General features: G+C 38.6%; 1 protein-coding gene across 3 annotated transcripts in view; it reads left to right on the top strand.

The window, feature by feature from the left end:
* LOC127481902 (dystrophin) overlaps nt 1-26,141 on the top strand; it is a 481,077-nt gene that overhangs the window by 61,032 nt on the left and 393,904 nt on the right. The window contains exon 1 of one of the 3 annotated variants that reach the window (XM_051811718.1): nt 5,154-5,509. The exons of the other annotated variants lie outside the window; for them this stretch is intronic. Within the exon in view, the coding sequence (XP_051667678.1) occupies nt 5,467-5,509 (43 nt within the window). The 5' untranslated portion in view covers nt 5,154-5,466. Of the gene's footprint in view, nt 1-5,153; nt 5,510-26,141 lie in introns of those variants that run through there. 3 annotated transcript variants of the gene reach the window in all.

Raw genomic sequence — 26,141 nt, 5'->3', positions numbered from 1 at the left:
TGACATTGGCCTTTCATAGTCTGGACACAAAACCAACAGTGGACCAACAACAGAAAGCCAGAGAAAGACACTCCCCTGCTCCACTAAGGGCATTTTGGGGCAGGAGCCTATTTTAGATATGCAGGCACTCTCCTGAGGAGAATCCTCTCTGTAGATTATGTGGGATGCTTATGGTGATTGGACTGAGTTACACGCCTAAATCTAGAGAAAGGAATATTAGTTAATAAGATGTTCTCCCTTCTGGTTGTATCAGCCTCTCTAGAGTGATCAAGACCAGACACTGTATAAGCATAAATGAGAAATTCTAATTCCTCTTTATTACTTTGGCTCCTACCATATATATATCAGTAATTAAAATCTTCTTCCTCTTCTCTTCTTTGTACTCTTAATATTAGTTTTTAAATAATTTACTATCCTTTTTTACACTTTCCTTTTGATGACTCAGTATATCTCCTGAGTACTCAGGTCCAACTGACTCCAGTAAAGAATGATTTCTTTTCTGCTGAGGTGAAAGTTTCTAAAAGTTGGAGAATTGACAGGGTTTGAGAATAAAGATCTACAAAGCATGGACATGCTTTCCTGTTAAATCTGCTCAAGACCTCTCACTCAGGAGAGCTCCACTAGGTAAAAAGAATTGGTTGTTCTTTAGCTGAAGCTTTCCAAATGGATAGTGATTACTGCTTGTTTTCTGAGCGTTACTTGTTATGTTGAACAAGTAACAAGTTAGCCCAGCCCTTCTTTTTGCTAGATGGCCTCCAAAAAAGAGTAACCTCTATTTCACAGTGCCCATGACAAGAAGGAGATAGCTTTCCTGGGGATAGCACAAACACGGTAACAAACCAATATGCTGGTTTGTATGCTAGAACATGTTTTCAAACAGAAGTGTTTCATGATACAAAAAACCAGTGAATTGTTGTAACATACCTTGCCCATGAGAGGGTTTTGTCTTTATCATTGTATTGACTACCAATATTCTGACTATAAATTTATATTTATATTCTCCACTTGGGAAGCCAAAACCTACTACTCCCTTCAGAATTAAGAGCAAGATTTTGATGTTTTTTTTTTTTCTCCTCTTATTTTCTGGTCTGAAGATCAAATAACATATAGAGAAAAAAGAACCCCCTTGCAACCTGTACTAAAAATCTCTATAACATATTCCTTTTTGAAGTAAAAATAGGCTAAGAAACAAAAGAAAAAAATCCTTCAGTGACTTGCATTGGAAGGATTTTCTTTTTTTTCTTTTCTTGCCTATTTCACAGGAAAATTGGAAGCTGCTTTTTTACTTCTGTTGTCATAAAGCTGCCAAATATTTGTTTTTCCTCTGTTGCTGACACACATGTGGTTGTCTATTTTTCATAACAGGAAGTGAATAATAAAAAGGCTCAGAGCCAATATACCACCAGGGCAAAACCCCACTGTGCGCATTAGTGCTTTAAAGAATCCCATCCCAGTTCTTCCTTTACATCAGTCCAGTAGTCCCTACAGCTCAGCACTTCTTCCCACACAGATAGATGTGATAGATTTGCAAATACTAGCAAGAGCACAGAGACATCTCGTTATGAGCTTAATGGCTGAACTGAACGACAGGCTTGGATTGCCTTTTTTTTTGGGTCAGCATTGGCAGGGCGTTAAAAACAGGGTGGAATAAAGGTTGAAATGCTTTCTGAAATTATAATCAAAATATCATCTGTCTTAGGTTTATGCTGTAAGCACTCTGCCTGATGTTGAGTTGTATTGGCAAACAACATGTGCCACTGGGATGTTTAAAAAGTCATAAGAGGTTTGTAAATCAGTTCTGTGTGGCATTCTACCTATTTGTTATTTTCCTGTTTGATCTGTCAACAGGAAAGGAGATAGACGCTACAAATGGCAATATGGTGTGCTTTGCTCTGTTGGGGGTTTGTTAGGTGCTTGTATCAGAGTAAATTACAGTGTGATGGAAGATTTGTTACTCTATGGAGGTTGTTAACATGAAGTTATTTGATTTATTTATGTTGAACTGGGGACCTCTCCTCCCATATCAATTATGTCAAAAGTGTAATTTTCCAATTGTGTCTTTTTTTTTCCCTCTGCCAGAGAAGTCCTGAATTTCAATGTAGCCCTTTATTAAGGTACAGGAGAAGAAGAGTTAGAGAACTAAGAACTTGGTTCCCACGTCCAGCCTGATGTTTGACCATTATCCTCAAGTCCTAACCTCCCTCTGGTTTAGCTTACTGAGACAATAAACGTGGCTGCCAAATTTGGATGTTGAAATCCATTTCTTTTCTATAGCCATGCTGACATATGCTGAACCCAATTCCATACAAAGTGACTGAACAGGCAGTTTATTGTTGGGTCTTGTTTTCAGATAGCTGCTGGCCTCTTCGGCATTTTCTCCAACTCTGCATTGCTGTCACGCTCATGCCATCAGAAAGGAGATATTTTCATCTTTATCAATACTTAGGCTTTGAAAGGACTTCTCAAGCAGGGAAATAAACAGCCTCTCTATAAAGCATTTGTTAATGGGAGGCTGGAAATCACCCGAACCATTTCTGTGAAGATGACAATTTTCTTTCATTTAACCCATTACTGATTGTGAAAGAGGAAGGCAACATTAAAGTAAAGCTGACAACAATGATTAAGAAAAAAAAAATAAAATTTTATCATTATAGATTTTCTACATTTTCCAAATTATTTGTAACTTTTAAGCTTGTTTCTTCCCTGCCTTGTAGCACAGGCACTGTAGTCTCAGAGCACTGAGCAGAGCTGCTGCGGGTCAGAGCCTGCTACTTGCAGCATCTAGAAGGAAGGGTGAGGCAGGCAGTCTCTGACTACCAGCATTTATTGAGTGTACAGTAATTACTTGACATAAAGCTAAAGTGGCTGTGACTTGCTCTCTGTTTTTGAAGATAGACAGAGCTTTTAATGCTGGTTCAGAGAAAAAAGCCCTTTATAAATAAGAAAACTTGGTGTGTCAAAATGACAAACCTGTTCCACATTATCCGTGAAATAAAAGTGCACACGATGCTGGCTGGTAGGGACTAAGAGATGCATATTAAACCTCTTTTCAGTTGACTTGATGTTTGTCAGAGTTAGCCAGTCACAGCATTCATAGCTGCTGAAGATAGTATTAAGTTTTTTGAGAGCCTCTCAATTTTGATACAGTCCTCCCCAAAAAAAACAACAAAGCTAGAAATTCAAACCCAGCTAAATACCCAGTAGATATGAACACTCACTTTTGTTATTTCTCTATGGCCCAACAAAGTATGACTCTTTCCCCATTAACTGGAGGACCATCAATAGGAGGAAGGAAATTTTTTCTAGGCTGAAGGTTTCTGCCCTCCAGCGAATGACCCAGGTGTTCTTTAGAGGAAGCAGAGTTTTGAACTCCCCTGGCAAGAAGAGAGGAAGCAAATCTGAATTTCCTTCATCTGGAAGATTGTTTAATTTGTAATTTATTGTAAATATTACCACTAGACACTTCTTTGGGCCATGTTTTAGAAGAAAGTATTGAGTAGAACCGTATTTCTTGCAGAGCCCGATCCAAATATTCTCTGATGGTCTCAAAGCCATTATTCGAGAGGATGGATAATCCACATGAATTCTTGTGGATTATGACTAGAGTTAGGTGTAAAAACAGACTGCAGATCTCTGTTGAGATGAAGGTAATCTGGTCATATTTAGAAACAGAGATTCAGGCACCTGAAAAGTTTTGAAGGAAAAGTTTGTCACCTTGAAATGAATAGAAGCCAGGAGGATCACAGTTCTAGCATCAGACACCTACCTTCCAGATAACTTTCACTTGTAGACTATAAGTACATTACTGAGTCTCAGTTATTGACAGCGTGTGCTATTAAGGGTGACCTTAGGTATTTTAATACAGAAATTTTGCACAATAAGCAGTTCCTTTCATGAATTTTCTCAGTCTCCTTTTCCCTCAAATAATCAAAATGCTGCTGCTGTCACAGTATGCTCTGCTCTGCTTCAGATTATTTTCTACATCAGTTCATGACTCGCAGTTCCCGTGGGCTGCAAATTAATCCTTAGGAGTCTGTTGGTGTGTACTGTACATCCAGGTTCTTCAGTGTATTAATTTGACTATCAGTGTAGAAAATGCCACTGGCTGTAAAGTTATATTACATGTTTCATGTTTGTGTTTATAATGTTTGTGTCTGTATAATTCAGAAATTTACTTATAAATTTGTAATCACCATGACTAAACACTTAAGCTTTAAAATTGAAAAATTTTGAGGCTTTTAGGGATTGATTTTTAAAAGTAATGAACAGTGTAAGAGTATTTTTTCAAATGACTTTTCAAATAAAACCATGATTTAATATGACCTGTCTCTAAAAGCCATAAATACTGTACAAAGTATATATTGTAGAAAGCAGCCCTATAAAATGTGGGTTTGGGTGAAGGATGCCACAGTCCTGTTTCCATGTATTGTGTGAAGGCCTAGTTTTCCTTCCTGTGTAAACTAAAGAGGCCTGGGACTGAATGTACAGGGAGAGCATCAGCCCAGCTTCCACCTGTTTGGGTCCAGCAGCTTTTGGGATTTGGGAGTGAAATGATGTTCTCACTTTTAAAGAGAAAGTGACAGGCAGCTTGAGTACACTCCCTCCTCTGCTTCCTCTGCAGCTTCTGGGCTGCAGTACTGCGTGGTTTTGTTGGGAGTGGAAAGGTCAATTGTAAGTCAATAGTTTTTGCCTTTTTTTTTTTTTTTTAAATCAGCTACTGACATCACAGATTGTGTTAGCATTTACACACTCAGTTTGGTGACAGCACTATTTTTGGGTTTGTTTATTTTTTCCTCTGCTTGGGAGCAATGCTGAAATCCCAGAAGTCAGGGACGGTTACTGCTCCTCTCCCAGAAAGGGAGGATCCTCTCTGGGGATGGGCTGGGGGTCATTAGCTGGGAAGGGAGCAAATCTGCTCCATAGGGATCTCAGGAGAACTGCACAAAGGAAGCAGTAGAATTTTCCTTTTCCTTGCCCCCGCTTTGTAGCCTAAATGTTCCTTGGGAAGCCGCAACACATAATTTAAATCCATTGCACATGCCACCCTGGAAGCAGAGCCTTATATGTCGAGTGCATGGGCTGTCCTATTATGGGAAATCAACTTTGTTTTGAGGGAAGCACAGAGCATTGCTTCTGCGCAGGTCCTGGAATTTGAAACATTTAGGGGCCTCCAAAGAGCACTGGCATTAGTTACCATGCCGGCCGGGTGGAAGTGAGGATCCCTGCCTCTCCCTGCTCGGGACGCCGCAGACCCTGCCGGCAGCCAGCCCAGAGCGGCATCCCACCCGGGGGATTCCTGCCCTCTCCTCTGCAGAGCTGCTGGGGCTTGTGCGGGGACACTTCTGGCATTATGCAGGGACAAGCCTAATTCAGCAAAAGCCACTGGAGCAGCAAAGTTGGGATACACTTTTGCCAAGAAATATTTTGCTGTTGTTTTCTTTTTCCTCTGTTTTGTGGAGAGATTTCATGTCTGCTCACATGCTTTGGTATGAGGAAGTGGAAGATGATTGTAAGTATGAACAGACTGACATAATTTATCACAATATTCACTTTGACAGAGCAGTGTAGTGCTACACAGCCCACTAACAGCATGCATTTTTAAATGTTTACTTTCCAAGTCTAAAGGAGGATAACACCAGAGGGGGAAAATAAAGAGATTTTATTTTGTCTCTGTTAGGGGGCTAATATCCTGTACATTATATATATATATAAAAGAAGTCCTCCTGAAACAGCACACAGATCGCCTTTGAATAAAAATAAAACATTTCTTCCTGAAGTTCAACGGTTATTAAAGCATAGGGTTAAAAAAGAAAGAATTGAGAAGACACACCAGTACACTTGAAAAAAAAAAAAGTGTCATTATTCTAATAATTTGGCAACACATCAGAGGAGTAATCAGTTTCTTTGAACTGTAATGGCATACGCAGTTTCATTGCCTAATATTAACTTACAGAGTAAGAGAGTTCTTCTCTGGCTGCTGAGCTGTCTGGTATCAACCAAATGAGGGGCTGTCAGTTTTGTTCCAAGGGAGCAGCAGCTGAGCTCTCCCATGCACTTTCCAGAAAAAAAACAGGCACCTTCTCCAGACTTGCACTTGTTTGTTGGTATAGAACTACTCTTTCTGGGCAATAAGAATTAAAACAGGATGACAAGAGTAGGAGACTGAAGAGAGCCAAGTATGAAAGAATGACAGGGAGCTCAAAAATCCATCTACCATGCTCACAGATGATCTTTCTTCCTTCCCCACACAGGCTCTCAGAACAGACTGTGCTGGTGAAAAAAGAAGTGTCAGTGTTGTCTGTACATAATCTATGATGGTCCCTGACCCCTGATTTATAATCTATTTTGCCTCTTTCACTTTCAGCTTAGTCTTGTGTCTTTATAATAATAGAATGTCTGTTTTTCTCTATCTTCTGATCATAAGAGGCAGAGAAATCTATACACACTCTCATTTACCCCCATAACATATAATGGACTGCATGGTCCCTAACATGCAGTGAAGACAGTCTAAAAATAATGTTAGATTTTGTTATGTTTGACAGGAAAGAAGCTTAAACCAGAAAATTTCAAGGTGCAGGTGTGGCCTTTTGCCATACGCTTTCCCTTTATGCAAGATGAACTCAAACTGTGTTTTCTTGTGCCATAAATAAGACTTGGATAAGCTAAAAATTTTCTAGACAGGTTTGTCCTCCTAAGAGAGCTCCTGCAGTGATAGCACCCTTTACTTATTGGACACATTCTGGCAGTTCAAGTAAGGTAGAATAATTAGATCACCATTATCACATATTAAATAATTATGAGACAGTTTACTAGACTTCTGAAAATATTGGGAATGCAGTTGGGAAGAAGAAATGTTGTGGGTTTCTCCTGAGGGATTTTATTCCTGGTTAGCAAGAGGAAGATCATGTACTCTAGAGCAATCCACACAACGCCCAACCATTTTCACAAGTCCTCTTTGGAGAGAAATAAAGAGAATTTGTTTTCTTAATTTTTCTATATATTCCATTTCCAAGCTAATCACAGTGTCAGCCCAGATTTTTAGTCTTCAGCCTTGAGGAAGAGACAGTGCTGCAAGGAAAGCTGGGCAGGTGCTTACTAAGTAAGGAGGAAAGATATTTGCTGCTTAGTTTAAAAGTTGTAATTGCACTCTGAAGATGTAGCGGGTGAAAGAAAGCAAAAAAATAGTTCTGTTGGAGCTTCTATAAAATATGAATGGAAAACCAGAGTTGCATCTAGCAGATGAATAGCATTCATGATAAGAGCCTTTAAATCACTTATATGTTATGTTAACTTGCTATCACTTGTATAGTTACATGTTATGTAACTATGTTTATATCTAAAATGAAATGGTGATGTCCTAGCACTTCTTTGGAATTATTTAGTTGAATTGATTTCCTCACCTGTATCCTCACTCTTTTAAAGAGCATGACATTTTTCTTTATATAATTTTGTATAACATTGTCAAGGATTTTTATAGTTGTATTTCAATAAAAAAGGAAAATCTATATCTGCACTTTGTGACAAAGTGTGCCCAAAATAATGCTCTCAAATTTATCCACAGCCTTCCTTCGGTATGTGTCACTTCTCCTACTTGTTGTCTGTGCTTCCTTTCCTTCTTTCTCTATTATTGGATGAAAACTTTTTTGCTCTTGGAGGTGACAGTGGTCACTTACACCTTTGCATTATTCTTTAAATACATCCTTTCTCTTCAAGTCCCCTCTTCAACCCTCAATCCACCTCTGTATTCACCTATTCCCTTTTCTGTTCTGTTCTCTTCCATGCCACAGCAGTAAAGACAGGTTCTCCATTCCCTACTTTGTCTCACTTTTGCTGCGAATGACCTTTGTGAAAACACAAAGGTATTTATTCTTTGCCGAAGGCTTTACTTTCTTTCCTGAGCTATTCAGTGTTTACTTCTTCCTAAGTTAGACTGGAAACTCCTTGGGGCAGAGGCTGTCTCTTCCTAGATTTCTGCAGAGTCTTTGACAATGACACCTAAAGAATAAAGTGGCAGGGAAATGAGATATCATAAATTTCATTTTGTTTTAATTATGATGAGATTACTGCAAACTTCATCTCAGAAATGAGTCTCCCTGGGGGATTCAGTATCATATGCTCTATTTCTTCCTTCTAGTAGATATAATCCTCTTTCTGCGTCCTTATTTTGACGTGGAACCAAATTCAGCTTTCAGTCACAGACAGGCATCCTCTTTCTCTGCTTGGATTTGCACAAAGTAGCGACTAAAAATAGAATTAATCATCCAGCATGGAAAAGAAACTAATCCTGCCTGAAAGTTGGTGGCCACAAGGGGTCTCTTATAGGATGCCATGGGTGTACTGTAGCAGAGGTCCATCCAGGTTCATGTTTTAGCTCGGATCAGAAGTGCATTTCTGAGGCGAATTCTCAGATGTCACATTCCTTGCTTACGACTGTACATCAGTCCATGTGCCAGAGGATGTGCCCTGCATCCCCTTGGGAGGAAGCTGAACTCAAAGATACACTCTGGGTTCGGCTGTTGGTCACAAACTCTCAGTAGGTGTGTGGGGTGCTGGAGTCACACTGAAGCTCCTCCAAAATGAGCTCAGTGACACACACCCCCCCCTTGGGGGGGAGCACTGGGTTGGCAGCCTGCTCCTGTCAGGCTGTATGATTTGCTGATGCTCAAGACAACTCAGTGAGATAGGGAAAAGATGGCAACAAATTTCTTTGGATCTTGGATGGGAGGACAGAACTGCTTGGAAAGTTACTTCCTAGCTAGTGCAGGGTGGGTGCTTCATCCTGTCTGCTCCATCTCCCCTCATCCCCAGGCTGCCCATGGCTCTTTTCAACATGATTATTGATCAAGGGACTATATTCAAGGAACAGGGCCTGTTACATACATAATTGGTGATCCTGTAAAAATTAACCCTCTTGATTTTTCATTTTTTTAAATTTTTTTTTTAAGGAAACAAGTCAATTATGTTACTAATAGAATATAGTTACTGATCAGATCATGTTATTTCTTACTGAAAAGGTACAATATTTATAGAAAATGGTTAACCCTTGACTAATACTGTGAAATTATTCAAACCACAGAACTGTCCAGAGGGTTAAGTGTTTTCAAATGATCTCCAGAGGAAACAGGATTAGATTCATATATTTTTGTCATGGATTACTGTTAAACAAAATCACATTGAAAGGTATTGTGAACCAAGCAGCCTTGACTTGAAAAAGCTGACTTGTTGATTTTCACAGTACATTTTCAATTAAATGTTACCCCAAAGCTTAATTATCATTTAGGAGGATAACCATTGTACTGTGTTATAGCTAACTGCTGGAAAAAAGCTCCTCGATAAATTTAGCGGAACTTTATAGCATCACATTGCTGTCGAGGAGGATGCACTTGTGATAATACTGTATCACTGTCAGGGGAAGCAGAACAGAATTGGGAATTTTAAATTATTGTGCCTTATCAAAGACTGTGGAAAGCAGAAATAATGGTTAGTGGAGTGTGGCTTTGCAGAATGTCTTGCCAACTGAGCCACACAAGGGAACAAGCTCCTTCATCTTCCCAGAAAAGCACATGTGGAGCAAAGGAGTTGCTCTTTGCTGCAGAGACCACTGAAACTTCCCTTCTAGTTTGCTTGCCACATGTGTAACAAGTCAGAACATTCTTAATAGTGTGTTTTGAGGCAGAGTTAGACTGCATTTTAAGAAAGTCATAATCTTTCTTGGTCCTTCTTGCAAGACATATTTTAATTTTAGGGTATTATTTAGAGCATGAGACTGATATTTGGCAGGTTTTCTGGTCCTTTCTGTCTCTCATTCTATATTTTCAAAATAATGGGTATCTATATAATTTTTTCAGTTATATGCAGACTTTTATTCTGAAAGACAAAATATAGTTTTTAAGTATCACAAGTGTATGTAGGAGAAAGAAATGGTATTATGTGAGCAAAAGCCTATGTTCTTGTAATTTTGCATATGTTCATACAAGATAACAGTTGTCACATTTATACTGAATTTCTTTCTTGAAACACTTTTAAAAGATAATAATCTTCAGCAGGAACAAAGTAGCATAGTTTAATAGTAAAAAAAGATACAGTTGTAAAAATTTCCTCATAGAAAACATTATAGAAGTATGTTAGACCCAAGGGTGGGGTTTTTTTATTTTTTTTCTTCCCCTACAGTATTTTTCTATCAAGTAACATAATGTTTTGAGGATTGCTTTGTAAAAAAAAAAAAAAAAGCTAAATAATCTTCAGTATGTAGAGATGACCTAAAAGTGAATCCAGAATATCACATTTTGCTTACCTTGCCTTTGCTAATAGATTCTGAAAGGTCCTGGGGGACCTAGTGGTATTATGAGCACCCCAGAATAAGAGAGAGAGAGTGAGTTTTAGTCAGGCTAATTAAACCTTTTTTGCCTATTTCTTTTAACCACTTAATTCCTCTGGCTGCCAACAAAGTCTGAGAAAACTGTACATTTCTTGTCCTCCAGAAGTGTCCCAGTAAAAAAAGAAACACCAGCATCTGCTATTTTTTATATACACTTAGAAAGAAGAGGGGCAAAAATTTAGTAATATGCACTGGACTAGGCACATGGAATTGCTCTGCTGGATGCACAATAACCTGTATTTCTTATAAAGTGTAGAAGTTGTTGTCACTTGTGAAAATCAGCTCCACTGGCTGCAGGAGCATGGCCATGAGCACGGATGTCCGTGGGGGAGCCTCCCTGTGTTACCCCCCTGGTGCTTGCCATGTTCTAAAATTGGCACCCACCCGCGTGCCTGTGTCTGCACACATGCACACTGGTTTTTACAGGAAATTATCCATGGGTTTTAATGTTGTGTAGCACAGGGAATTGAAGGAATTTAAGGGGTGATTGGAATTTGACATCTCTGCCTTTTTTTTCTAAAAGATACTTTGATTAAAGTGTTGGAAGGCCCAGATAATGGAGGCGTTGCTGCTATTTCAGATACACAGGGTATGAGATTTGAAGGCAAGCCAAATCACAGTGAAACAGAATAATGATGTCCTTGGTTTATTTTTCACTTGGTACTTTCAGGTTTTGATTGGATTCCGAATGAGGCAACAGTTTTCTCTCTCAGAAAGCAGTGCTAGTCCTTGGAGGCTCGTAGCCTGTTGTCAAAGAAGTGCTTTCTTGTGAAGGTCATGTACTGCAGTGGCAGGAGAGGGGGAGAAAAACCAAGGGGCGGGAGGGGGGAGATGAAAGAAAAGAATGAAAGAAAAAAAGATTTCTTTATTGGTCTTAGCCAGGTACAAGCTTCTCATAAGAAACATTTCTGCAGTGAGACCTCTTAATACTTTGACACAGCCTGTGCTCTGCTGATGGTGTGTATAACAAAAAGGTCCTCCTCTCTCCTAAGCCTCTCCGTGCTCATCACACACAAACACTTCAGTGATTCCCTTCACCTTGTTCTCTCAATGTTTGGGTTTTTTTCCCCAGTATTTTAAAGTTTTTATTTGGAAAAGACTGTTCATGAATTGTTTCTCTCTGAACAAACCTCAGATCTTCTTAGCTGTTGCTGAGCTTGTGCCAGATTAATGCAGGCACTGTATTTTCTAAAAAGTTAATAACATTATATAGGTAGCATTATTGGAGGTGCTAAAGAGCACCTTATGAATTTCCTGGATGGTGGGTTCTGTAGATATAAGGATAGGATCCGTTGACACGTTCTGATGTAAATGGCTGATGCTGAGGATAGGAATAACTCAAAACATTTGTGCTCATTTCTTCAATACGAGGAAAAATGCTGTTAGACATAAAGCCATCCTGTCACATTCCTGTGCTTAGAAGGTATGAGTCCCCAACCCTTCCTGGCTGTCTAACTCATCCCAAAGCTGATGAACTCATAAGAAAGGAAAACATGAGAAAGTCTCTTTGGGTCTGAGGGAAGCAAGAAGGATAGAGGTGCTCCTTGCTGCAGAGAGATCCAGGTGGGACTACCTCATGATCCTGCCCAACTAAAAAGGGGAACTGCTCATAAAAATGAAAAAGAGGAAACTGAGAAGTTACCAACTTGTGATAGTCTGATGGTGAGCTTGCAGATGTGGTGTGTACAGGCTTATTAATTAAAAAAACCTCAGTTTAGTGGCTTTTTGTGCTGCTTTTAGTGAAGATTGTTAGAAACCCCAAATTATTTTCCACTAGACTTCAGGAATACAACAGTATTTCTTTTATTCATTTGACTTTATTTACTGTGGACCTTTTCCTATCATGTGATTTAGTACATATTTTACATTTACTCCCTGCCCCACCCTTCCGAGCCCAGCAAACGATGCTGAAAATAGAGATCAGTATATTTTTACACCAAATTCTAAGGTCACATTTATAAATGCTTGATTGACTGATGGTTACTCACTCTCCAAAAATGCAGAAGATCCAGATTAAAGTGTTTGCTCTGCTTATACTCTGTTTACAGAGGAGAAAATTTCAGTTGCACTGGATGTTGAATGCAAACCAAAGGTGAAGCCAAGTAACTTTTCACAAAAAGGAATTCTTGTTTTCTCGCCAGCATGAGAACAGTTCCTTTTATAGTAGTCTCTAAAGGACAAGCATGTTGTAAGCTTGATTCTGACCTTTCTGTTTTTCCTAATAATTAAATATATCAGCTCTGAAAGCTCTAAGAAGAGCACGGAGGGAAACTTAAAACTGTGAAATAAATGATGGATTCCAGGAGCAATTATCTAACACTAGAATGTATGACATTTATTGTAAACAAAAAGCTTTATAGATATAAGAAATTATCATAAATCTAGGGGGTTTTTTTCCATAACTGTTTAAAGTTCCATGATACCCTGTATCCGTGCATACAGAATGGCTCAGTGATAGTAGTGTAGCTTTGAAAGATGTTGCTTGAATCAAGATGCTTTTTGGAAAGCAGATAAGTAGACCTGTACTTAGTTATATCAAATTCCTCTATTAAAAGTGAAATGGTATTTCTGTCTTGATTACCTGATTGATGTAAAGTTTTAGAGAACATAAGTTGGGGCACATTTTTGCCTTGGGAAAGGAATCTATTGGATTATGATGTCCATCTCTATTTCCTGTTCAAAACAAGGCATGTCTTTACAGAATCAATTCAGAATTACTGCTGGTTTTAGCACAGGCGTTAACTTAATAATGTTTTTCAACTGTTACAGCTGGAAACCAAAATTGGAAACATTTTATATTTTGAAAGAAACTGAATGACAGTGAACATTCACCCTTTAATCTTTAATCTGGTAAGGACAAGCCTATTTTTCTTAGGGAATAGCAGCTGAATTGTGAAGCCCAGACTCTTTCTACCAATACTGTTGTCAGCTCTCTTATTTTCTGTTTAGTCCTTTTGCCATTTTACCATTTCTCTGAGTCATGCACATCCATTGCTGTACTGCTTATACTACTTTAAATAAGTCCTTTCCTTCCCCAAGAAGGCTTGCTAATTTTTGCATGTTATCTTAAGCTGATTTAACAGTTGTTTCCCAATTCTTCCCAGCTGCTGCTACTGCTGAATTGATTCATTTTACTCTTGAGATATTGCAGGCAAAAGTTTACTTGACCAATAATCCTCCCCTTCACTGAAGGAAGGATGTGATTTGAACAAGAACTTGTTCAAAATGTGGACAGAGTTTTTTCCCTAAATCTGCCTACTCTAGACACCAAATGTATTTGCTTCTTATCTGGTAAATTTTTATCTAGAAAGTGAAAAATGTCTTAGCCCTAAATAGTAACAAAGGAATTCATTTTTTCCTGGTGTAATAAGTCAGTCTATGGAGGCTTTTTTTGATGGGGCTATGAGTTCCTAAGAGGTGTTCTGTGTGTCTTGGAGTGCTTCCAGAAACTGTTGCTCAGCCTATAAACAGATGAAATTTCACAGACTCACAGACCAGCTGAGGCTGGAAGATGCCTCTGGAGATCATCAACTCTAACTCTCTGCTCAGAGCAGGGTCAGTAAGAGCAGGTTGCTCAGGGTAATGTCAACTTGGGTTTTAAATATCTCCAAGGATGGAGACTCCACAGCGTGTTCTGGCAACTGACCATCCTCACAGTAATCTATTTTTCTTCTTAAGTCTCTGTGGAATTTCCTCTACTTCAGTTTATGCCCATTGTCTCTCATCCTGCCAGTGTGCACCAAAGAGTTTGACTCTGTGTTCCCTACTCCCTCCCATCAAATATTTATAGCTATTGATAAAATCTCCCTGAGTCTTCTCAGTTCCAGGCTGAGCAGACCCAGCTTGCTCAACCTCTGCTCACCTGAAAGGTGGTCCAATCACTCAATCCTGTCTTTGTGGCCTCTTGATGGACTCACTCCAGTATGTCCGTGTCTCTCTCATACTGGGGCACTGGACTCAGTTTTCCAGCTTTGTCTGACGAAGGTTCAGCAGAGAGGAAGGACCATCCTGCTGGCAACAGCCTGCCTAATGCATCCCAGGATAACAACCTTCTCTGCTGCAAGGGCACATTGATGGCTCATGCCCAGCTTGGTGTCCACCAGATCCATTTTTGGAAAACTGTTTTCTAGCTGTTAGGTCCCCAGGTTATACTGGTTCATGTGGTGGTTCTTCCCTCTGCTCAGGGCTTTGTACTTCCCCTTCCTGAACTTCACAAGACTCCTGTCAGATCTCCAGTTGGACTTTGTAGAGCTCCAACCTTTGAGCCCAGCAGTTCAGTTCATTTCCAATAAACCCCACTAGCCACTTGCTTAGTCTATGCAGGGGTTTTTTTAATGGGAATGTTGTGGGAGACAGTGTTGAAAGCCTTTGTAAAGTCAGGATAAACAGCATCAACTGCTCTCCCTCCTGCATCACTGAGCCATTCACCTCTTCATGAGAGGCTGTCAGGCACCATTTTCCTTTGTAAACCCTTGCCATCTACTCCCAGTCACCGTCTTGCCTTTCATACATTAGGAAATAGTTTCAAGGGTGATTTGCAGTTTTCTAAGAGGATTTGCTGCATCACTTTCCTAGGTTATCCAGTTATTCCTTGCTCCTCTTGAAAATGAGCATCATTTGCTTTCTTCTCATTCCTCCAGAATCTCCCACAATCACAAAGGCCTTTCTCTAGTAATCAATAGTCATCTTGCAGTGACTTCGACCAGCTCTCTCAGTGCTTTTGTTTGCCGGCAGCCTTTCTGACTAGTGCAGAAGGTGACTGTAAAGAGAGATTTGGGGTCTCTCATGTCTCTGTCGATGCCAGTTTTTGGCAGGTCTCGCACACAAATACCAAAACTGTCCATATTCGCTGTGTTGCCCATATTATAAACCACCCGCAAATCAATTTAGAGCTAGTATTTCAGGACATATTTGTTTGAACTCTAGCTCATCTGAACATCCTTTTACTGTAAAGCCCATCTAATTAAATTAATATGTAGTGTAGAATGTCCATTATTTGTTTAAAGTCTACACAGGTTCAAAACCCATTAAACATAAAAGACTAAACCTGCAGTAGTATCAGCACGTTTTTTGAAAGTTGTTTAAAAATTAGAAGTTAGCAAAGTGTCTAAGGTGATAGTGTAAATTATTTGATCCATATTCTGTGAAAACATGGTTGTTATTTTGAAGACTTGTTGCAAATTTATTCTGATTGCAAAAATTAATAAAATTTAATTAGTTTTAAGCATGTTGAGATTTTAGTTTGGATGTCTTAATTTAAAATCAAAGAAATAAAAGTAAGCCTTTTAAAAAGTAAGCCCTTCCAAATGAATACTGTTATTGAGTATACAGTCAGTGTGTCTCTCTCATGGAAGAACTGTACTGAATTTTGCCACTTTAATCATTTAGATGTAGATAAATTCTGTATGTTCCATCTTTCTTTTTATCTGTCTTATGTTTTGGTAATTTTTGTTATCATCTTTGGTTATTATAGTAATTTTAGTATGCTTTGTGATTATTTTCTAGTAACCACAAACAGTCTGTGTTTGTAATAAGAAATTTAATTATTTTGCCAGATCGTATTTGTTTATGCCACCTAAGTTATACGCCCTATTTTTAATTGTATTTTCACTTGTTAAAGTGCAGCAAAGAAAGAATTAACTGCTTTTTAAACTGCTAAATAGCATATCCTGTGATTATGTGAATTTGTTGCTCAATTAAATGCTAAAGTTTAGCACAAGATGTTTGAAGTGAGATATTTGAAATATTGACTTAGAAGTCATTTGGTTCCATTCTAATGGAAAGGGCTCCCAGTTGGGAACCTATTGGAAACCTGAGGAGTCTTTTTGGAAACTTATAAGATGTACTTTTTGTAACAGATTTTCATTAAGACAGAGAGGATTTTTGAGCCAGAAAGAAAATGCATGGAGTGTGTGTCACAGCTTCCAGGATTCCTTATGTTAATCTCACTTCTTTGATAGTAATATCCTATTTCAGTTTTACAGCATACAAATTTGCATCGTCTATATTTTGTTTTATTATAAAGCTCTCTATTCTAATTTACATCCACTAGAGCCTATTTCTTGGTCTACAGCTGTACCCGTAGCTGTGGCCAGTCATGGGATGTTACTTTTAGAAATCCACTATTTCTTTCTCACACAGAAACAGCACAAGCCTCTGCAATTACCCGAGTCCTTTTCTTAATAAATACTAGGAATTATTTTTTTATCTATGGTGATTCAATTCTTCATTTTCTACACAGTAAAAATCCCTGGACTTTTTTTTCATTTTTAAGGTTGTTGGGGTTTTTTGTTGTTTTGTTGTTGTCGTTGTTGGTTGGTTGGCTGGTTTTTGTTGATTTTTTTTGGTGAGGATCTGTTCCTGGGGAGTTGTTGTACCCGAGTTTGGAATATGCTAAAAGTTTTCAATGTACTCCCTATACCATATAATTTACAGCATGCAGAAATATATATATATGTGTCAACAGTTTGCTTTGTAGATATGTAACACAATCAATGGGCCTACAAGCATTAATTGGACATTAATTTCCTATAGGTTGTGCAAAATTCTGGGGCCAAGATGGGATTATGAATTTGTAATCACTGTAAACAAAGGCCTGGTTATTTTTTAGTCAATGAATTTGAATACAGAAATTAAGCTGGAAGCAGAGAGCAAGAACATATTATTTTCTGTATGGAGAGAAGTTGCTATGGTGTGGCCAGGGCTGAACTCATAGCTGGAAATGATCAAAGATGTTGCTAGAAAGGGAAGAGTCCTTAGAGGTGTGTTTAAGAAGCTTCAAGTACCTCATGTGATGGTAGTGACAGTTATTAGCTACTACAGCTGTTGTCAAAAGATCTAGTTATTCTGAAGCATATCACACACGATCTGAGTGGAATGAATGTATAAATCGTTATAATTATTATTGATACAGTATAACAGCTGAAAGTACTATTTGTGGGAAATCATATGCACACTTCAATTAAGCTATAATATAAATGCAATTTAAAATGTAACTGCAGATTAAGTGTAACACTCAAGCCTGACTTCATGCAGAGAAACCTTCTTATGGAGCCCTAAATGTTAACAATATCATCATTTTTAACAGACAAAAATGTCAGTGCTGTAAGCCAGTCAGAATTGCACCAGTAAATCAGTGAATCTCTTGTTTCTGTAACTAATGCAGTTAGTATCCCAGGTCTCATTATGCACAGAACCTTTCTGCCACAAGATTTCTTTATGGAAGCCGACAGGACAGGAGCTGGTTGGCAATGCAGTTCAAACACTGGCAAGGCAACTACATGCACTTAGACCTCCAGTTTGTATGATCATTTATTCATGCATTCAGATCTTCTCATTTTTACAATAAAAGAAACATATCTATGTACTTGCAGAACTATTACAAGAATTTATTCTGATGATACAAATTTCGTGGTTACTAGTGCCTACTTGAAGAGGAGGGGATGTTGGAGGCAGCAGGAACTGATGTAAAACCAGAAATGCGAAGGCTGCACTGGGATGTGGGGCAAAGGGAGGGAAGAAGTCAGCCAGAACACAGCTGGAGAGGATTCAAGGAAAGATCTGGGACACATGGCAGCCATAGACCTCTCCCATCATAATGCATGCCTGGAAAGAGCTTGCCTGAGAATGTAAGGTGAAGAAAACTAAAGAAATCTGAGTAGTAGTAGCAGATATAGGAATTCATTTTAACCCTCTTAACTTCTAATCTGCATCTTTGTGTCACTGTGCCTTCTCACATTGGTTGGCAAGTAGGTTTGCTAGACCTTGCTGCTGGAGTTACAGCTTTCACGAAGGGAGTGTGATAGCAAGGATGAGCAAACACAGTTTTCTCACTCAGAGCCCTTTCCAGTACTCCTCTCCTTCCCTTCATGACAGGTCTGGTGTATGTCACTTCAGCATGTCTCTCTATAATCTAAATCATCTTGTTCTGTGTGTACAATAAATCACATGCTTGGTTGATGCGACATGGCATAAATTACAGGTTATGCATAAATTGTGATGGGTCCAATCAATTACAGTCTAAGTTAATTTAGACCTCACATTGGGACATCTGTATTACACATCTTTAACTTTAGCCTCATTTATGGGCAGGCAGGACTTGTTTTGGGCTTGTTTGTTCTCACTAAAGCTCAGACACCAACACCAGTGTTCTTCCAGGTGCTGCCTTCAGGTCTCTGTGCCAGAGGTGGCTGTGTGGGATAGGACATGTCCACCTCGTGCACCAGAGGCTGAAAGCTGCTGCTCAGATTAGAGCTGAGGCCACAGCCTGACAGGCTCACATACTTTTGAAACAGAGATGTATTCACTGGAGGCTTGAGGGAGGGAAGAGGAATGCTGCATTTTTGTGGGGCCGGACTGCTGGAGGTCCTCCAGGACTTCTCCTGTTATCCATTGTTTTGGCAGCACCGATCGTGTCAAACTGCTCCATCAGCTGAATGGCACTGGCCCTCTTTGGTTAATTTATTTGTCATGGTTGTCTCTTTGCCCTCATCCTCCCACGTCACCAGAAAAAATAGATTCAGTTTTTATGTAGTTAGAGTAAAAGATGTTTTGGAGCCTGTTACGGCTTGGAACAAAAAGGTGGGCAAGTTGGACTGGACCTGGTTGCCTTAGGTCACATGTGAGGGGACCAGTGGTAAATGTCCTACTCAATCTTTTTCTTCATTCTCTTTCTTTATTGTAAGGAACTTGAAGCTTTTGAAGTAGTAACATGGTTTGCTGTGGCTGCTGATATTGAATCCCTCTTTTCCATTTTTCAGACAGCCTCCTCATTACTGCTAAGAACCATCCTCACAATTACAATGCCAGTCTTGATCCCAAATCACCAGCAAGATACACTAATCCCTTCACCCTGTCTGAAAGGATTTTATTCCCTTACTGCTTTAGAAAACTAACACCGTAACTGGAGAAAAAAAATTTCTCTCTGGACCTTTAGTCATAAGGTAACAAGCAGGACTTACTCTGGATTTCATTTCTATGGTATAGATATATTGCCTCTTGATCTATGAAAATGGCTGTTGTCACCTATAGTACTTTACCATTTATCTCCAAAGAACATAAGTCTCATTGTGTGGTGTAAATTCTTTGAGCCAAGAAAAATAACCTAAGTGCTCCCTGTGACAGGGTGGGAAAGTCTGATGGCTCCTCAGTATTAGGTTTGCAGACCTTCCAGTGTCTTCAGCTGTGAGGCAATTCTGGTTTACAGTAAATCTCTTCTCCCAGAGTGATCCCTTAAATGACTGTATATATTTAATCCCCTTTTGATCCTTGACAAAAACTCCTATCTCTTTTCCTTAGGGATCTTTTGTTGTGTTTTCAGTCTTTCTTTTTTTCTATTTACTTGGATATTTAGGAAACAGTTAATAGAGAAAAATAGAAATTTCTCCTGGGTACCTAATGCACATTCTCAACCAGGAGAAAAAAGTCTTTCAGTGATATTTGGAAAAAAAAATGCTTGTATTTTCCAGTGTTTTGAAAACATTGTGTGGTGTATATTACTAAAGAAAGTGGGAAATTCAGTACTGCTTTCATATTTAATGTATAACACCTTTAGTGTTAAAATACTATGAAATATTTATAAACTTACAAGCCTTTTCCCTCAACCATTTTCCGTTAAACTTCACTGAGTGCAGCTTCTCTGATTTATTCATGTGCCTAAGTTGAGAGCAACAATGCTGTGTTCAAAGATTTCTTTTGATAACTTTGACTTAAATCATACTGTGAAGGGTGTCTGTGACGATTCTCTCCCCTTCTCGTCTTGGAGCTTGCAGAGTGGTGATCTCTCTGTCTGTTCTAAATTGTTATTATTTGCCTCCCATTAGGTTCTTGCAACTCTGCACTAAAGTTCCTTCAAACTCTTGGGAGCCCTCAAGTCTGCTGGGGCCAAGTTGTGGGAATTCGCTAGTTTACCCTTAATAATTTTACCATTCAGCACCTCTGCTGGAGCACGAGGCTTACAGGCCTTTCCAGCCCACTTCAGGATTTCCCGTGCCTTGAAGAACTATTCATATTCAGGGCTTTAGAGATGGCTTCTGGAGGCATCTTTAGCCAACAAAGAAAATCTTTGTTTTGCTTTCTCCTTGTTCTGTGCAATTTGACAGTAAGATATCTACGGTATATCATTCCTTTTGCCCTCTTTCTCTCACTAACTCATCTATGTTTCTATTACATACTTTAATAATAGAGAGCATTCTGGATCTAAGATAGAAGCCCTTCCACCTTCTTTGTAGCTATTCTACAAATGGCTCAAAAGGTATTTGCACAATTAACAATCTTCCTGATTTAGAACACTGAACTTGCAGGAGATTTGCACAGGGGTTGTGTGTAGCTCAATCAGCATCTGATTCAATTATGGACTTGCTAATTGTAGGTTCTCCCTTTTCCTGGTAATGCAGACAGGCTCCATTCGAAATCTGGGGACTGGTTTCAAGAACTGTGTCACAAATGTATTATCCTCATTATTGCATAGCAGGCTACATAACTCAGTTTCTGTGGCTAAAACTTGGTTGTTTCCCTGACCAATTTCTGAGGTTCTTTCAGGTATCTCTAGAGAACTTAGGTAATTCCATAGAAGTTTAGGAATATAATATACTGTGAACATGCATATAGTTTGTTTAAGAGAGAAGTTATGTGAATATAGGATGCTCTTATCCTTTTACTTACAGCTAGATCCATAGCTAATTAGAAATTGAGAAAGGCCTAAAATCCTGTTGCTACAAAAATGTAGGGAACTCTACTTAGTGCAAAACTGTATTCTGCCTAGTGATGAAAATTAAAACTACTGTACTGTTTAGCCATGAAAAGGCTAAGAAGGGATCTAATTGCTCTCTTCAGCTACCTGATAGGTAGTTATGGAGAAAATTGTCAGACTCTTTGCACGGCTGTAGAGGGAAAGGGTGAAACAGTTCTCTAGAATGAAAATTTTGACAAGATACTAGGAATATGTTTTTTTTTTTTAACCATGGGTATCACAAGTTAAGCACCAGAGGAACTGTAGAATCTCCTCCTATGGAGGGGTTCAAAACTCAATTGGACAGAGCCCTGAGCTTCTCGATCTAGCTCTGTAGTGGGACCTGCTTTGAGCACAGTGTTGGATTAGATGGCCTCCCTCACAACCCATATTATTCGGTAATTCTATGTTTGCTTTACAAAGAATGTTCTAGTCATATTCAATTTAGAATAGAGATATAGCTGCACAGATTTGCTAAAAAAATACCAGCCCACTGAAAACTGTAACTTACCAGTTGAATCAAAAATCTATTATTTGAAAGTATTATTTATTTTACTATTCTGTTTCCAACAACGTGTGAGTTTTTTTCCTCGACCCCTCCCTTGGTACTAATATGCCCATTCTATTTTTTGTTTATTTTAGTGAGTCACCATCCTAGCTGGGTATTCTCTCAGTGTAAAGGTTTCAGACTGTAGTCCCCTGTAATCATTAGAACTGCTTCTTGATGATACATGGAAATAACAATAATTTCTGAACGCAACAGTGCAATCAAGAATGAGCCTTGACATGTTTAGATCTATGTTATTTAAAGGTACATAAGGCAGTAGGCTCTTTATTTTTGTTGTTGCACAGTAATTGTGCTCCAAGCTCTGCATAGCTGTTTGTGTCTATCTGTGGGCATTGCACAGGCCTTCTCAAAATAGTTTCCACTGCACAGAAGTAAAACAGATTTGACCTGGATTAACTGGAGCATAGACTTCTAATGAGCCAGATGGATCAACATTCCTGTTCAGCAGAAATGATAGTTACAGTGTTTGCCATAATAACCCAGCAGTTGCCTTGGTTTTCTCCTCAAAAAATAAACTATTTTAAACTTGGTCTCGAGTGGTTAAGCAGTGACTGCTGTGAGGCATTTCCTTCGAAAAAACCTTATTTTACGTCATTATGAATTTCCCAGGGAGGATCTAAAGCTGATATGGTGAATGAGGTTTGTCCTTGTGACTCTGACTGGGGACAGTATCTGCCAGCTAGCCCTGAGCTGGGTAGAGCTCATCATAACACTGATTTAAGTAGAAAGTATGGAGCATTTTGTTTCATTCACATCCCTTGCACAGGAAGCGGGCAAAGGTCAGAGAAACTCCTCTTGGGTGTGTCAGGCAATAATTCATAGAATTCAACATTGAAGATCCCAAGAGTTCACTGTTCAAGTGTAGAAAAGCTTTCTTTGTGGGTATATCTGATTTCCAGGCTCCTCTGTCTGGGCAGAAAGGGAGTGTACCAGTCTCTGGCCAGCCAGCACAGTGAAACAGTATCTGGATGATGTGCCTTAGACAAAATGTCCACGTGTTGAGCGCAGCCTAAATAGATGACATTCTCAGTGCAGCTCCTTTAACGCCACCCCTCCCACCATCTCATTCAACTCCAGAGAGCTTTCCCATGGACTGACAGTGATTTCACAAAACACATAAAGATTGGGACCTAGCTACTGCATAATTGCCAGTCGCCCTAACCCGGCTCTGCTGTGAGCTTGCACTTGTGCCAGCTTCTGCCTTGCAAAAGGAATAGGAAAGTACTTATGAAATAGGCTTGTGTTCATTTTGAATAGGTACAGATACATACAAAAGCAAGGAAATATGCTGGAAAAACTGGAAAGACTGTGTGTGTTGGGGAGGGAGAATTATATGCCAAAGGGATTGAGTTCTCCTACTTAAATACTAAAAGGGAACAAACCCTCTGTTCAGCATAGAATTTCCTGTAAATTCACTGACGAACTGAGAACGATACATCGATTCATAAAGACCATGTAACTTAATAGCTGTTCTTCCAAATTTTCATTTGACCTTTCAGCTATAAAAGGCAATTCCTTAGAGTTTTCAAAGGTACAGTTCATTGCTCTTTGGTTTAGTGTTACAGAGCAAGTATAGTAAGTAACAGACCTTATTACAGTAACTTTTTTCTCTTTGCAAAACCATTATACACCTCTTTGACCTTTAAAACAAAAAGTGCAAATACGGTTCAGCAAATGTTTCCAGCATTAATTTCTGTTTTTCAGAATTACAAATATGTGGGTCTTAATCCATATGGTCTGTATAAAGCCTGTTTTATTCCTTTTTGCTTTACTCTTTCTTTGATAGTTTTTCTCAGTTCCCTTTCATCCAACATCCTCCATTGTTCTTAGTGCTTTTTTCAGTTTTTCCTCTATTTGTGACCAAAGAGACCAGAAGATATTTTTTATTTTTGGTACAGTATGGGATTATTTATCAAAAAAAAACCAAAAACCAAAAAACAACAAAACCCCCCACCAAAATACCTGTAAATCACAAGATGACACCTGTGTAAAATTGATAAGATATTTTCAGTTTTCTACTGCCCTGGGCAACCTATTATCCATTCATCTCACTTACAGGCTTCAGACTTAAAACTTGAAAGTTTTTTTGTTGTCTTTTTCCACTGTTTAAACCTGTTTGTTTAGAAAGGAACTTATTACTATGCAACATATGTATATGAAATACAAAACATTACCAAATTAATGATGGCAGCAGGAAGAATCACAGAATTTTTTCATTGTTAGGGAAATGAAATATTTTACTCTTAAAGGTTGTGACCTCAGTAAAAGCACTACTTAGCTGTTTTCCTTTTTTTAACTTTAGGAAAAAAAAAATCCTTTTTGAAGATCCTCAAATGTCTTATCCTAAAACCATAGGAACCACAAACACTGTGTATTAGAATACTCTCACCCACACATTTTTTTTTCTGGTTGTGAGTGAACTTACTTGTGAGAATATATAAATCATTTTTAAAGGTGAAAGGGGGGCATACATTGCTGTCATTATCTATTATTTGTGAAGTTACCTTTTTTTCTGTAGCTAAGAAGAGTATAAATTTTGTAAGGAAGTGAGATGACACATGAAATCAACATGTCATGGGTTGTTTTTTAGTGTTTAATTCAACTAATTTCTTGAATATTTTTGGACAAGAACAGTTAGAATTGCAGTCACACCAGTAGTGCTTTGTCATTTAACTCTTGCTCTGACACAAAGACTTTTGAACTCCATAAAATATCCTGTGCTGATGTGCGTGAATAAAACTCATTTGACTTCATCTGAGGATCTGGCCCAGGCTTTGATCTCTTTTTAGAACTTGTCCAACTTTTCCCTTTATGGCCAACAACGTAGTACCAGATTTCTACTAGCTGAATACATGCACTATATATATATATATATATATATAAAGTAGCTAATGGCCTTTAAATAGTTACCAGTGGGCAATTTTTAACTTGTTATAATAGTTTGAAACTATTTGGATGCCCTGTCCTCTCTGCAGTATGCAGCACATTAACATTCCAGAGCCCACAAGGACATTTACTATGAATTGTGACAGTGTTTTCCTCTGTGGCAGCTTTCAAGACTTTCACGTAGTAACTGAGCCCTTGTCTGAATGACTCCACAGCACGGTGGCAGTCAGGAGTGCTGGCAAAGCATTGTTGTGGGCAACATACCACCAGAAAGCATATTTCAGATAATGCCCCCCTCCAAAAAGAAAAAAAAAAAAAACCAACAAACAACAAAACAAAAGCAAGCACTCTGGCATCTACAGAGTCCCCATTGTCAGCTGGTGAAATACATTATAAATGGCAATAGCTGCCTTAAATTTCAACACGTACATGGTCTACATATAAATACAAAATAAAGGTTACAGACTAACATTTGGAGGGATGGGGGGAAAGGCCTATTTCCTGGCATAATAGTGTTGAAAACAGCATCACACAGAGTGGAAATTTTGTTCTACAAATAAAAAGTGGTCAAACTATCACAGGAATAGTGGGTTTGTTAAGTGGGAGTCTGAAAGAACACAGTATAGCAAATTAGTGTGGTGTTATATAGGCTCTCTATGTACACACTTGCTGAGCCTGTGGAATGGCAGAGCAGTGAGTATGTTGCTTCTTTGCAGTTTTAAGGATGTCTTCATTTTCTGCACACATTGCCTGTATTAAAGCATAAATGGAGCCAGGTTATGGAATGCAGTACAAAAGGAGATTTTGAATAAGGAAGAAAGAAAGAAATAGCTATTCCCCTCAAAATGTCCAATAACTAACCAAAACCTTCCAGAGAGACAAAGATGTTCTAAGAATTGCTTGAATTTATGGAGGAAAAATATCAATAGGAAGCCAGAAATGTGGAGTTTAATATTAAAACAAACAAAAACCCAAACAACCAACTAACTGCTAGTTTATTATTTTGTTAGTATGCTTTTAAGAAGATTCACCAAAGAGCAGAAGGGTTCATTTTGTAAAAGATTAATTTTGTTTCATTTGTTGAATTGTACATTTTCAATATGGATTTCAAATACTCCCCAGCTCTGTGGAGTTGGCCTTCATCAGCCAAGTGACGGAGGATGATAGACAAATTTTGCTAGAAGTGACGAGTAAGATGTAAGATGTAAGAGTAACAGCAGAAACTGTAATAGAAATAAATAGTTCATGTATCAGCTTCTCTAACAGAAGTAAGAGTTAAAGGCTTTAGTATTGATGTTTCTGGTTGAACAAAATCTTTGGGTACTTAGGAGCCTGTATGACATTGCCTGGATTGATCAGGGCGATGACCTTTTTGATGGGAGATTTTGCAGGTATCAGGGCTAAATTACTCCTCTTTCATTATGTCTAATATTTCTTTTTGTCTGGTTTTCGTACCACAGAAGTGTTTTTGACAGGAACTGTGAAGCTCACTAAATGTGACAGAATTGAAAAGATTTCAATATGTCCCTTTAGACTTGTGGTCAGATGCTTGGTGATGACTGAAGACCATGAAATCTCCT

This window comes from Manacus candei, unplaced genomic scaffold (genome assembly GCF_025592945.1).
Source record: "Manacus candei isolate 608988 ecotype Guabito, Panama unplaced genomic scaffold, ASM2559294v1 h1tg000083l, whole genome shotgun sequence".
Taxonomy (NCBI): Eukaryota; Metazoa; Chordata; class Aves; order Passeriformes; family Pipridae; genus Manacus; species Manacus candei.
Note: the sequence above shows the minus strand (reverse complement) of the source record. Positions and strands in the feature narration are given on the sequence as shown.